This window comes from Citrus clementina, unplaced genomic scaffold, assembly GCF_000493195.1.
Source record: "Citrus clementina cultivar Clemenules unplaced genomic scaffold, Citrus_clementina_v1.0 scaffold_2, whole genome shotgun sequence".
In the NCBI taxonomy this organism is placed as follows: domain Eukaryota; kingdom Viridiplantae; phylum Streptophyta; class Magnoliopsida; order Sapindales; family Rutaceae; genus Citrus; species Citrus x clementina.
This window is the reverse complement of record NW_006262688.1, coordinates 4,633,109-4,647,370: the sequence shown is the minus strand read 5'-3', so window position 1 is coordinate 4,647,370 and position 14,262 is coordinate 4,633,109. Positions and strand designations below refer to the sequence as shown.

The window sequence follows — 14,262 nt, the reverse complement described above, 5'->3', positions numbered from 1 at the left end:
TTGGAGAATCTAGCCATGGATCGAATTCTCTTGGATTTGATCACTACTCGTTATGGTGTCCACCTAGGTATATATACATACACAGTAAATAGATCATAAGCAACGCTGTCAATATCAACTTTAAAAGTTGACTGACCTAAGCTTTTATTTCAATAATATAAATTTATTATTCGTAATAGATAATATAATATTTAAATAAAAATAAAATTAGATTTGATTTAATAATAATGTCCAATATATACTTAATCAATAATGTTAGGCATCTCTGTATATAAGTCCCAACTTGAATTTCAATATTATGAATTACTCATCTATTAGATGATGAATTTCATAATTTATAAATGACTTACTAGCTATAATCCAATGAATAAATACTATATTAGTTGGGACTCAAATTAAAATTTAGACGTTTGGTTACCTAGCATTATTACTCTAATCTAATGTTTCTCTACTTATTGATTTATTTTTAACTAGTTAATTTAGATTTATCTCATTCTTGTCTTCCACCGATATTTCACATATATATGTCTTCTTTTATCATGAAGGAATGTTGAAATGGTCATTCCCTCTTACGGAATAAATAAATATACCCTATTGTTATACTTGACAGACGCTCAAAGTACATGATAAAGAGATTATTATCTTACATAATTATGTAAGATATATGATTCTTTTATAGCTGTTTGATGAAAATCCAACAATTATAGAAATATAAGATAATAAAATCATGTTATTTCCACAATTATTACATAAAAATATAATAATTGTGAAAGAATTATATATCTTATATGATCATATAAGATAACAAAAGTCATATGATAATTGTGCCGGTCTGAATTGAGTTATTATACGTATAAATTAAAAGTTATAAACCAAAAAAGAAGAAGAGGATGCGTAGAGAATTTCTCAGTCTCTATTAATTGTGGTTGGCAGCGCTTTTAAGTCCCACTATAATTGAAAGATGTGGACCACATAAATGCTGGATTTTTCCAATTAAAACAGGACGGGTGTCGAAAATATGTTGCCACGAGGACGCTTCATTATCAAGAAAAAAACGTGATATCCTTTTGGTTGTTGAGACTTGAGACAAAACTTTGTGATAAAATTTCAACATTTCGCCGTCCCATTCATCATCATGCTTCATTCGTAGTGTGCGCGCATAGCTTCCATTTCCAGCCAAGAATTCACTGACACTGTAATTTTTATATTGTTTTATGATCTCGCGTAGAAACGAAGTCTGATTATGGGAGGATAAAAAAAAAATTATCAATGATAATGACTTACTGTTTGGGGTGTTGAATCTGCAGCAGCCAATTCCACCTTTCCACGTGTTCCAGAATTAATGAAATTATCAATGTGGCCTTAATGTTAACTACACGAAATGGGTACAAGAAGGTCATCATGTTGCTAAAACATAAACCGAAAAAGCGTTGCGCTTTTTGATTTATAATTGTTATATTTTTATTACAAAGTTTGTAAGCAATGTTTGTCGAATGATAATCCGAGATGCTTATGATTTAATTATTATTCTCATGAATAAGATTAAATAAAAATACAAAAGAGTTAGGTTTAATCATGGAAGGACCCGAATTTCGATAGTGAACCTCATTATTGCTGATGGCGGCATATGCGAAACAAAATCTGATGAAGCCGTTGAGTAACGGAGAGGCAATTCAGAACCGTGTGCAAAATGGCAATAACTTAGGAACTGAAAATAATTTGGCAAGAAAAAATGTTTTCGTTCCTTTTTTTTTTTTTTCCAAACATTGATATGTTATAATAACAGCTCTATTAATATTTATAATTAGAGATCTACTAAGATTAATCTAGATTGAATCGATTAAACCTAACTCTTTAATTTAGAAGAATATGCATCTATTCTACCCATAAATTTATAAGATAAATATCTACTACTCGCAAATTCCTAAGAGGAAAAAGAGTCCGGCACAAGATTGGTACTTGAAGCACCCAACTGGTGAAAAAATGCCTTTGCTTTCTTTAAACTGAAAACGCGTGCACCTTGGTAAATGGTGAAATCCGGCTCCCTTGTTGCTTCAATTTTGGGGGTGAATTTCGACTATCATGCTCTGCAGTTTTATCGGCTTCGAGTTTAGCTTGGAAATCCACTAGTGTGAGACCCAAGTCACCCAACTATGGTGTGTCTACCGTTGAGTGAAGATATGAGGCTCTTCTTCACGTTCATCTGGGCCCTCGTGGGCTCACGAAGAATTATGAGTATGGAATTGTCATCTCGAGTTGGGCCTAAAACAATCAAAAAAGAATTGAAAGATCGATCTTGACCCGCTGATTTTCTAAGAAATTAAATATTTTGATGTAGGTAAGAGTAGTGATTTGTTCCAGAATTTTACATTGGTTAAAATCTAGGAAAATGATGCAATAGTGTAAATTATACTATTTACCAGAAGGTGTAATAATTTTTCTATAGTTTAATAAAGTTTAGAATCTTGGATTGAATTATTTCTATGTATATTAAATGTGGTATTGATATTTTGTTCAATGGTACATCTAATATTTATGAGCTTTAGGATAAAAAAACACCATTAGTATGTATGAGTGTGGTATTCAATGTCTATTTTCTCATAGATTGTGTTATCAGTGAAACGTGATGAGTGAATATGTGGTGGCAAATGGTCTTTTAAATGTATATGTTGTTGGCCAGTGGGCTCCTAGCCCAACTGGTCCTATCCGAACCTGAGTTCTAGTTTAGGACTCTCATTCTCTTTAACAATCATATATCTATAGTTTGGTGAGAATTGATTTCTCTCTCGCTAGTTTGTAGATTGAGCTTAGGGTTGAATACTATAATGTGTTTTAGTGATATTGATCCCCCAATTGAATTCTGATAGTAAATATATCAATTGAATTTTACCATATTAAAACAAAAAGAGTCAAATGATTTGTACCATATTAAAAAAAGGGTCAAATTTTGGTTTGTTATAATTCTTTTTTTTTAAAAAAAAAAAACTAATATATAGTTATAATAAAACTCAGAGGCACAAGTGTTATTTTAGGTTTATGTTAAACATGTTCTAAGCATAGGTGACACAGAATGATATCACAGATTTAGAATAATAGTACACTTCTTAAACAATATCTCACTCATATATAACAAGGACCAAAGTAAGAATTACCCATTAATTAATTGATCAGATTACTTAATCTCGCTCTATTAGATATTATAGTTTTGTGATTGTTTCTGTTATATAATTTTTTGTATGTTGTTTTTGAAAATTTATATATATGTGTTCATGATTTCGCCATTGACTTTATCTTGAGGAGTAACTTGTGGACAATAAATGGATACTTTAAAATTCAATTGAAAATGGAGAAGTTTCAGTACTTAATTTTGCGTATTCGCAAAATGAAATCTTTTGCTTCTATAGTTTTATTATGGTATCCATATAATAACAGAAGACATACAATTTGTAACATATAAGCATAATTGCAACATTAAATATTAACTAGTGAGGAAAGGCCACAAGATTGCAAAACAAGATGCAAAAGATTTAATATCTTACTTGATTCTCTTAATCACCATCGTAATTATTTCATTTCAATATAAATATACGGTAGGATTTTCCCATCTTAAATCATTAAACAAGATAGTTTTGGTCTTGGGAAAACTTAAAGTAGATTTGTCAATCCGCATGTTCTCCATTTTCTTTGATTTGCTGGCACCAAAGTCAAGTACCAAATTTGGTGCTGACTTTTAGGTGCTTGCTTTGACAAAGAAGGCAAAACAGCCTTTAAAATCAACCATTAGATTAAATCAAGATTATATCAGCCTTAAGCTGCTTACACCAGCTGTGTGTTGTACTTGCTTATCTTGAACAAAAATAAATAATATATCTTGTATATATTACCATTAATTGAGAAATGAATCAATTAGATAAATACTGAGTTTATTATATTAATCCAATGTTTTATTGCTTTGAGTATCTAGCATTAGTTTCTTCATTTAATTAACTTGGTAGAGAATTCCAAATCATGGAACATTCTTATGTATTTGAATCCTGGAAATCAGGAAGAGGTGACGATTAATTAACACCATTAACACTGCTTCGCACACCAGCCAAGTGATCCATGCACAATCTTCAAACTCCGCACCACAAACTCCGGCCAAAGCACTAATCTCTTTCACTTTCTTAGTTCCTATCGAACCTGATGACGGAACTGATTTTATCGTCTGAAAGACACATGTCTTGGCTGCCATTCGTGGGTTATTGGCTTGTTCCTCTCCCTGACCCTTTTTTTCGTTGAATTTTTGAATCAAAATGAGAATGATTTCAATTGGGCTAAAATTTTATTAAATCACTAAAAGAAACAAAAAGCAAAAGCAATCTAGCTAGAAAAGCATTATGAGCTTTGGCTTTAAAAGAGAGCTGGGTAGCACCCCTCACCGTTACATATTATGATCCTCGAACAAACAATAACCGTAAAGAAAAGTGCTTGCATGCAAACTTATTTTAAATCACGACACTAATGACTAAACCATCATATAGATTTGGTTGCCACGAGCTTGAGAGGCTTTTTCTTGTGCTGGGTAAGACCAGGCGTAGCCTCAAAGTCCAAGTCATCAATCTTCATTCCATGAGGCATTTTCCAATCAAATTTGTAAAGAAGATTGGCAAGTGCAAGCTCCACAATCGGCATTGCTATAGGTGATCCTGCACAAATTCTTCTACCGGCACCAAATGGAATAAATTCAAAGTTTTGCCCTCCCATATCAATATTAGAGCCCACAAATATCTCAGGAATAAATTCGTCGGGTTTATCCCAAACTTGGCCGTCCCTTCCTATTGCCAGCACATTAACGAAAACCGTTGTCTTAGCTGGTATGTGATAACCATCGATAACGCACTTTTCTGTTGTTTCTCTTAGGAGGAATTGACCCGCTGGTTGAAATCTCATTGTCTCTTTGACTACAGCCTTAAGATACTCTAATCTTTGAAGATCATCTTCATCTACAAAGCCTTTATCTTTTACCACATATCTTACTTCTTTTTGAACCTTCTTCATTGCTTCACGATTCTTCATTAGGTTGGTCATAGCCCATTCGAGAGTAACTTTAATTGTGTCCGTGGCAGCAATATTTTCCTGCTTGCAAAAAAATAAATAAATAAAAACAAAAAATAAACAATTAAACATATACATCAGGAAAAATTAATTTTTTATCTAATTAGAAAAAGAAAAAACGCTGAGAGTTTAATTTAAAAAAAAAAAAAGATAAGAGGAGCGAAAAACCCAAATTAATTTGTTAGACCCCTACTTCATGATTCGTATACAGATTGTCAGCTAATTAAAGTTCCTTGAAAACTCTGGCTAAGTGCTGGGGGTAAGAATTTAAATTAATTTTGAGTTAAAAAAACATAGTACCATGATCGTCGATTTGATACTATCAAACGTTTGATGATCGTCAGCAGTTTTCATCTCAGCAAGTAAAACATCAATTAAGTCCTCCTGCTCAGCAACTTTTGGTCGCTTTGGATCCAAATGGTCCTCGATGAGTTGCTGATAAACTTTATCACAATCACTGAAATTATTTCTGAGGCGACGATTCCATCCTGTGAGACTGTCGAGCCAACATCCCACGAAAGGCAAACAATCTTTGAAAAAGAGTCTCCCCACCATGGCCTGAGTCTCCGCAAAAACAGAATGGAGTCTACTTACAGCTGCTGTGCCTTCATCTTCAAACCTCTTGCCAAAACCAACTCGAAAAATAATATTACGTATAAGAGTCATCGCTATCTCGCTCAGGTTGATAGGTGCTTCCGATGAGACATAATCATCAGCAGCAGCAGCAGGTGCTGCGCTTAATTTTGATATTTTTTCGATCATACGGAAAATCTCATCTGTTTGAACTTGACGAAATTGCTCAGTTCTATTAGCGCTAAGCATATGGGTGACAAATTTTTTCCTCATCTCTCTCCAGCTATTATAATGTGGAGTCAAAGTGAGACCCAAGAAATTGTAAGATAACTTTTGCGTGCCACTCAAAACTGGCCTGCTAGAAAATTGAAGATCGTGAGTTTTAAAGGCCTCTTTAGCCAATTTTGCTGAAGAAATTACTATGGTTGGTCTAAAACCAAGACGCAGAGAAAAGATGGGACCATATTGTTTAGAAAGTTTCCAAAAACAAAATGCAAGGTTTGTGGCATCGAGCTGGTGTAGGTTACCGATTAGGGGGAGACCAGGAGGGCCAGGTGGAAGTTTAGTGCTTGTGTTTTTTCTGTGTTTTTGGAGAAGAAACAATAGAAAGATGGGAAGACAAAAAAGGATCACAAGAACAAGTAGAGCCATTCCTTTTTTTCTTGGCAATTAGCTAGGTATTCTTGTGCAGTACAACAACAACAGACCTTTGCCAATTTATATATAATGAAACATAGGCGGATTGAAGCCTCTATTTTTTGGTAATTAATGGGGAGTTGTTGGGAAAATATGCTCTTTAAAAGTATATATGTTTATTTAATTGTAATAAATAATTTTTTCTGATTAATAAAATAAATGAGATATTTTATTCAAATATCTTAATTGCATTAATATTTTGATTAAAGTCCATTTAATTGTATTATATGTATTTATGTGATCACCATGTGGATTCACAGAAGATATAAATATAAGTTATCTTATGATTAAATAAAATTAGTTCGCAGTTGATAAATAAAGTTGGGCACTTTATTTAGGTATAGACTGTAATGAATTCATTGAATGATTTGTCTTAATCATGTGTGAATTTATTGATGTAGTACGACTATATTAAACATGATCACATATGAGATTTAATCAACTTTGCAATAACTGTCAGACTTATTAAATCTCGTAGGCATTGATTTTACTGTAATCTTAATCTTGAGTTAATTATGATTTCATAATTGTAATTGTTATTTCATTTAAGTTACCAATGGACACGACACATACTTATAGTCAAGATTACTTGGTATCTTGGTGGGAGCAATTATGAGTATTGAAGTTATACATTAACAATATAGAATTTGTACAACACATCTCTTGATGGGTTTTCGGTACTTAATCATAGAATTCTCTAGCTAGAGTGTGTCAACATATTTAGTATGTTGAAAATGATTATTAGAGAAAACCAGTAAGTATTAAGGAACAAGATGTAATTAAATTGATTGGACAGTTGAGATATCGATTTAATTAATGATGTGGTACAAAGGATTGTGCAGTAAAGAAATCAATGTGGCTTGGGACGAATTATTATTCGAACATACAATTATGGAGGTCAGTTCCAATCTTATAGTGGAGTAGAGTTGGAATTAAATGATTAGGCTTATTTAATTACAAGCTTAATTGTTGTAGACACTATTGTATGTTCCCAAATGATCCCCGGGTTAGCTCATTTAATTGACTACACCACTATTGGATTAATAAGCAAGATAACTAGCTATTTAATATGCTTGTATGTAAGGGACTTTATGTTATTTTATAAGATGGGCCCGTTATAGAAAAAGTAAGCAACGTGGCTTTTGATTTTCATTATTTGGAGCCTAGGGTTTTCATTAAAGAATATATAAAAAGCTTTATTTTCTCTAAAGAAAAACATAGCAGCCACTTTATACAGATTAAAAAAAAAATTTCTCTAATTTTGAGAGAAAAATTTTCTCGTGCTAGTTGCTTTAGTGGTGATAAAGGTGCTCACACGTCAAGTGAAGATCAAACCTGAGTTATAACCTGGAAGATCATTGGTGACAGTTCGTGATCTAACAAGCGTGGTGGTGATGGATCGTGATCTGAGAGCCTAAATCACTTCAGCAGAAAAAACCAAATTGAATTTTCAAGACACGATTTCTAGATTACAAATTCTTATATATTGTATGAAAACGATCTTAAAAGGTTTTATAAAAAATTTAAAAAACTGATTTTTCTTCAACAAGAGTTGCACATAATACGGATCTAGTGAATTAATGTGATGATGTTATACAATGAGAGAACTTAAGATTTTTATAAGGATAAAACAAGAAACCCGATTAGACTCATCAATGTTGATAGCGGTTGAAATATTGACTTGAATAAGGGAAATTATTAAAGCGTGAAGGTCAAAATCGAAGGTGGCGGCAAATTGCACATGCAAGTTGTTTACAAAGTGTGCATGGCTTAAATGCATGCAAATGAAATTTGGTTGCAAATTCTCACGTGGTCTTTGTCCATTATGAATGATCGGCGCTTCATGCTTTATTTATCAATATTTGCATATAGAAAGGGAGGCTATTTCATCGGATTTTGGACCGCAATTGTTGAAGCTCAAGGTCACTCATACATATGGAGCTTCATTTCGAGAGAGAATAGCATTCCAAATTGTGAGAGTTAATAGCATTAGTAAGTATGCTCTTCAAGAGTGTAAAAAGAGCATTTCCCTGTGTGTAAAAGGGATCCATTTAGGTGTGTTGAATTATTGGGTTTTAAGAGTAGTTTTTAATTTTGTAACTCCTATTTGAAAGTAAAAATTATCGTCAAAGTCTTTGTCTATAAACGTACACTTTAAGCTGAGATACGAAAATTATTGTGTCATCGTTTTTTTTAATTTATTTTTCATCACATTTATATTTCTTAGGAAGTTACAATCACCATAATATTGATAATTGTCCAACCCGTACTTCCACAACAATAGCATCGTGTGCTACTTTTTGGCCAAGTACGTACGCACATCTCCGTCTCTTGCATAAACTCTGACTACGTATGTTGTCCTAAAATACCTTTACTGAGAAAAAAATTTGAGAAAGAAGGAAAGGATGTTGAATTTTCTTAGCAAACATTTGATATTGATTGTATTTCCGCGCGCACATGTAATTCATGGTGACAACTGACTAGAACATTCACTGCGTTTGAATGTTATAGAAAGAAAATTATGCTATTCTCATAGGGATGATGAGAAATTTCAACGTTCAAAAGAATAAATAGGAGACTTACTCAATCTTGGTGGCTTTATACGGTTTCATTTTCACTCATCACAACATTTAATTTTATGATGTAATTCAATGATAGTACGTAATTTCATCAGCTCATGCTTAACAAGTAGTACTGAAATACCTTCCCTGAGAATGAGCTACGAAAATTATTGTGTCATCTTTTTTTTTGTATTTATTTTTCATCATATTTATATTTCTTAGGAAGTTACAATCACCGTAATATTGATAATTGCCCAACCCGCGCTTCCGCAACAATAGCAACGTGTGCTACTTTTTGGCCAAGTATGTACGCACATCTCTGTCTCTTGTATAAACTCTTGACTACGTATGTTGTCCTAAAATACCTTTACTGAGAAAAAAATATGAGAAAGAAGGAAAGGATGTTGAATTTTCTTAGCAAACATTTGATACTGATTGCATTTCCGCGCGCTAATGTAATTCATGGTGACAGCTGACTAGAACATTCACTGCGTTTGAATGTTATAGAAAGAAAATTATGCTATTCTCATAGAGATGATGAGAAATTTCAACGTTCAAAAGAATAAATAGGAGACTTACTCAATCTTGGTGGCTTTATACGGTTTCATTTTCACTCATCACACCATTTAATTTTATGGTGTAATTCAATGACAGTACGTAATTTCATCAGCTCATGCTTAACAAGTAGTAATGAAATACCTTCCCTGAGAAATAGGAGAAAAAGGAAAGATTATTGAATTTTCTTACCAAATATTCGATACATGTTGCCTTTCCTACGGGCAGGTAGACAACTGGAAAATTCACTACATTCATGGTTATAGAAAGAAAGTTATTCTATTCTCATAAAGATGATGATGAGAAAATTCCATTTTGAAAAGAGTAAATAGAAGACTTATTCAATCCTGGTGACTTTTATTTGGTTTCATGTTCACTCATCACGCAACGTCATAGACTCTAAAAGAGGAAATGTTAGCCAGTTACCCTCAAATTTGACATCATGAGAATTTAGCCAGTGGATTCAGCTAAATTAAAGGAAACTTTAAAAAAAAAAAAAGGAAAATTACGCGTGAGATTTTGACAAAGAGTCGGACCTGAGGGCTTCTAAATAAGAGTCCTTGCTCTTTCCTGGAAAATATGTAGGAAAGGAGCATATTTCGCCATCCAACAGTGTTTTACACAAAATAACTTATTTGGACTTCTCTCAATAGTAGGCAATTCGTACTTTACTTGTACGATCAATATTAGGCAATTTGTACTTGACTTGTATGATCAACGTTACAGGCAATCAATTTGCACTCGACTTGTATCATGAATTCCTTGGAAATAATTAGTTCCAAATTTGTAGGGATGTCAATCTACTTGTCGGTAAACATGTCATATTTATCCTGTATGTTGTTTTCTTTTCTTTTCCTTTTTTTTAATGTTTCATTCAGTACAATAAATAAAATATGGTATTCAAAAGTTAGAGTGGATCATAGTGGTAAATATAGTTTCTTAGAGTGACGAAAATGTCCTTCATATATTCACAGCCTATAAGATGGCGATATTCGTCACAGTTTTGCCAAATTCCATCATTAGGATATTTAAGTTTCATTTTCAAATTTCTTTTAGAAATTTTAGATATTTCATCATTTTGTAAAAAAGCTCGAAAGCAGTCGTGTCTCTCGTGAAGCAAATATCAAAGTGTCAAAGTGGGAGAGCCATCTCATTGTTTTAAATTAATATGGAAAAAGTAGCCGACGTCCATAGACACTGTAAAGGATGCGATTACAACAAATGGTACAAGGAATTAATAATCAATCAGCTCCTACGTATCATCGATCAAGGAATTTAAGCAGCACCATTCCTCATGTATTTAAAAACTTATATATATATATATATATATATATATATATATATATCCCTTTAAATCATGTGGGTGGTTTCAGTTTTCCTTATGCATACATGCTCTTCAGTAATATGATTTAATAAAGTCAGTGTGCAATTTTCTATTAAACCATGTGAAATAATAAAATTAGTGTACAATTAACTATAGAGTTATGTGATTTAATAACATTTCCGTATGAAAAAAATGGGGATGCCTAAAACACCACAAGTCTAACACATGCAAAGCATGAGGTAAAGGGGGTTATTTATAAATCATAATCCTTACAAACAAAATCTCAAACTAAAATATCTCAAATTTTATTAATTCGATCCATAAATCCACAAGTCTAATGCTAAATATTTTCTCCTAAAGACATAAATGTAACAAAAGTCTCAAAACTCTCTAATTATGAAACGACCCGCCCCGCACCCCCAGGGCAAGTCTATCTAAACTCGTAAAATCGAATCGATATTAATAATGATATCTAAGAATTCTATAAAAATTTCGGCAGAATCTCACTTATAAATAAAACATTCCCAACCTGCAATTTACAAAACAATACTCCCAAAATAATTCAAAATTCTTCCATCCTCTACAACCGACTTCTCAAGTCAACAAATCAAATACCACCCAAATCATTCTAATGTTAAAATACAATGATTATCCTTAATTACGAAATATAATGAATAAATACAATTCGCAATATCCCAAATATCACAGTATTAAATCTACGACATGCTAGTACCATCACGTGGCCACAAATTCAAAACTAACATTCAATACTGGATCAACTGATGTACCTGCAAATCTCCTGTGGGGGGAAAAATATAATAAAAACGGGATGAGTATAAAACTCAGTGAACTCAGTGAGTGGATAGTAACTTTGAAAAATCAATTCTTTTAAAATGATTTAATCTTTCTCAAATCAATTTCTCAAATCATCAATTTCTCAAATCAATTTCATCAAATATCATAAGAACTTACATAAACTTATTTAATTCAAATCAGTCACTGAAATACTATATTACATAAATCTGCATAAAATCGATGGAATCATAAGATTTATGTGATCCTCCTAATCAAGGAAACGACATAATCATTTTCCGTAACTTGAAATACAACTAATCTTACATAATAATTCTCGAAACGAATATCTATCAACAATAAACTATTCCCGCATGCACAAAATTACCGAAATACCCCTACATACCAAAATTACCAAAATGCCCCCAACATCATTATTTTACCAAATTATCCTCAGAATCTTCAATTACTAAATGGTCCTCAATTTAGATCACATAAATAACCACAATGTCAAAATTACGAAATTACCCTCGGAGCGTAAATTTACCAAAATGTCCTTAACAACTTAAATTACCGAATTACCCTTGAAATCTCAAATTATCTCACTGTCTTAACCTAAAATTACCAATTTATCCACTGATTCCACAAATTACATATTTTCCCTTAAATTTATGAATTTACCGAATTGCCCTTGAATTCAACATTACCAAAATACCCTCATATCAAAATTACCAAATTAACCTCAAAATCATAAATTACCAACTTTATCCTCAATTTCAGCAATTACCAAAATACCCACAAAATATGAAATTACAAAATTGCCCTTAGACTGTGAAATTACCGAAATACCCTTGCCGGTCAACGGTCACCAGAATTCATCCGACGGCGACGGGAAGCTTAGGTCTGATAGTTCAGACCTCATTTTCTTTCTATTAAACAAATCTCAAATCTGCTCAATTCTAATATCATGCCTTTACTCAAAAACGATAGTAAAATAATTAATCAAACTAATTCTCAATAACAATAAATATCAACACAAATGAAATCAATTTTCTAGAAAATCATTAAATCGAAGCATCAAATACTTATTTATCAAAACATACTGCACTGTATCATAAAATCATCATGTACTTTGAAAATAGGTTTTGTATATTCCACTCACAGTGATAATGTCCAGACTCGGTGTCGACAACGTCCGCAGGTTGATTCTCGTTTTGCGGATCCTCCTAATTAAGGAAACGACATAATCATTTTCCGTAAATTGAAATACAACTAATCTTACATAATAATTCTCGAAACGAATATCTATCAACAATAAACTATTCCCGCATGCACAAAATTACCGAAATACCCCTACATACCAAAATTACCAAAATGCCCCCAACATCATTATTTTACCAAATTATCCTCAGAATCTTCAATTACTAAATGGTCCTCAATTTAGATCACATAAATAACCACAATGTCAAAATTACGAAATTACCCTCGGAGCGTAAATTTACCAAAATGTCCTTAACAACTTAAATTACTGAATTACCCTTGAAATCTCAAATTATCTCACTGCCTTAGCCTAAAATTACCAATTTATCCACTGATTCCACAAATTACATATTTTCCCTTAAATTTATGAATTTATCGAATTGCCCTTGAATTCAACATTACCAAAATACCCTCATATCAAAATTACCAAATTAACCTCAAAATCATAAATTACCAACTTTATCCTCAATTTCAGCAATTACCAAAATACCCACAAAATCTGAAATTACAAAATTGCCCTTAGACTGTGAAATTACCGAAATACCCTTGCCGGTCAACGGTCATCGGAATTCATCCGACGGCGACAGGAAGCTTAGGTCTGATAGTTCAGACCTCGGTGAGTCCAATGGTGGTGCCCGTGAGTCGCCACGCGCGGTGCCGGCGGTGGATCGAAGCTCCAAAATCCGCGAGCTTTCCGGTGGTCGATCGGCGGTAATCCTGCCGTTTCAGGTGACGAGGTTGGTCGGGAAATGATGCTGGTGACGTGAGGAGTAGAACCCAGCTGGAAGTGTGCCCAAACTCCGGTGAAATCGACGGCGGTGAAAACGGGTTTTGGCCGCGAGTTTTCGAGCTCAAATCGCCGGCGTTCCGGTCGGTTTCCGGCGACGAGGACAGCTGGGTTATGACGGTCGGCTTCCAAGCTTCAGATCGGTACCAAGCTCGGCCTGTTAAATTCATTACAATTTTTTTCCACAAATGTTTCATATACAAAAATATAGCTCTACAAAAATCTCTAATAGTCATTGAACTTCAACAAAATTTCAATTAGCTTTAACATCAAAATTCGCACAACTCTTTAATACCTACTAATTAATCTACTCACAACCAACAAAATTGGCATGTGTGAGTACATCTAATTTCTCATCAAGTCTTTAATTGCAAACGAATCTCACCACCGTTAGCAATCTACATCATTCTTACAACAAATAAATAAAAATTAAGATAAATTCATAGATTATAAGTCATAATAATAAAATCATTTTTAGTGACTTAAGTTGTAAACAAAACTTTAAAGTACCAAATCATTCTTAATTAATAGACTTACATCAAATTTATCAACCATGTGTTTATGTAGTAACAAGTTGCTATGTTATCCATGTAGGTCGCTCGCATTTAACTTTATCA

At 32.9% G+C, this 14,262-nt stretch overlaps 1 protein-coding gene across 1 annotated transcript; it reads right to left on the bottom strand.

Moving 5' to 3' along the window:
• Window positions 1-4,407: 4,407 nt before the first annotated feature.
• Window positions 4,408-6,321, bottom strand: LOC18052121 (cytochrome P450 83B1). Its single transcript, XM_006445791.2, has 2 exons — window positions 5,398-6,321; window positions 4,408-5,118 (listed from the first exon to the last, which is right to left on the bottom strand). The coding sequence occupies exons 1-2, from the start codon at window positions 6,319-6,321 to the stop codon at window positions 4,516-4,518; spliced, it is 1,527 nt and encodes a 508-aa protein (XP_006445854.1). The 3' UTR covers window positions 4,408-4,515.
• Between the last annotated feature and the right edge of the window lie 7,941 nt (window positions 6,322-14,262).

Excerpts from the sequence above, each read along its gene's own strand:
- LOC18052121 (XM_006445791.2), bottom strand. The coding sequence starts at position 6,321 with ATGGCTCTACTTGTTCTTGTGATCCTTTTTTGTCTTCCCATCTTTCTA. Across the intron at positions 5,119-5,397 it reads GTATCAAATCGACGATCATG|GAAAATATTGCTGCCACGGA; the intron begins GTACTATGTTTT and ends TTTTGCAAGCAG.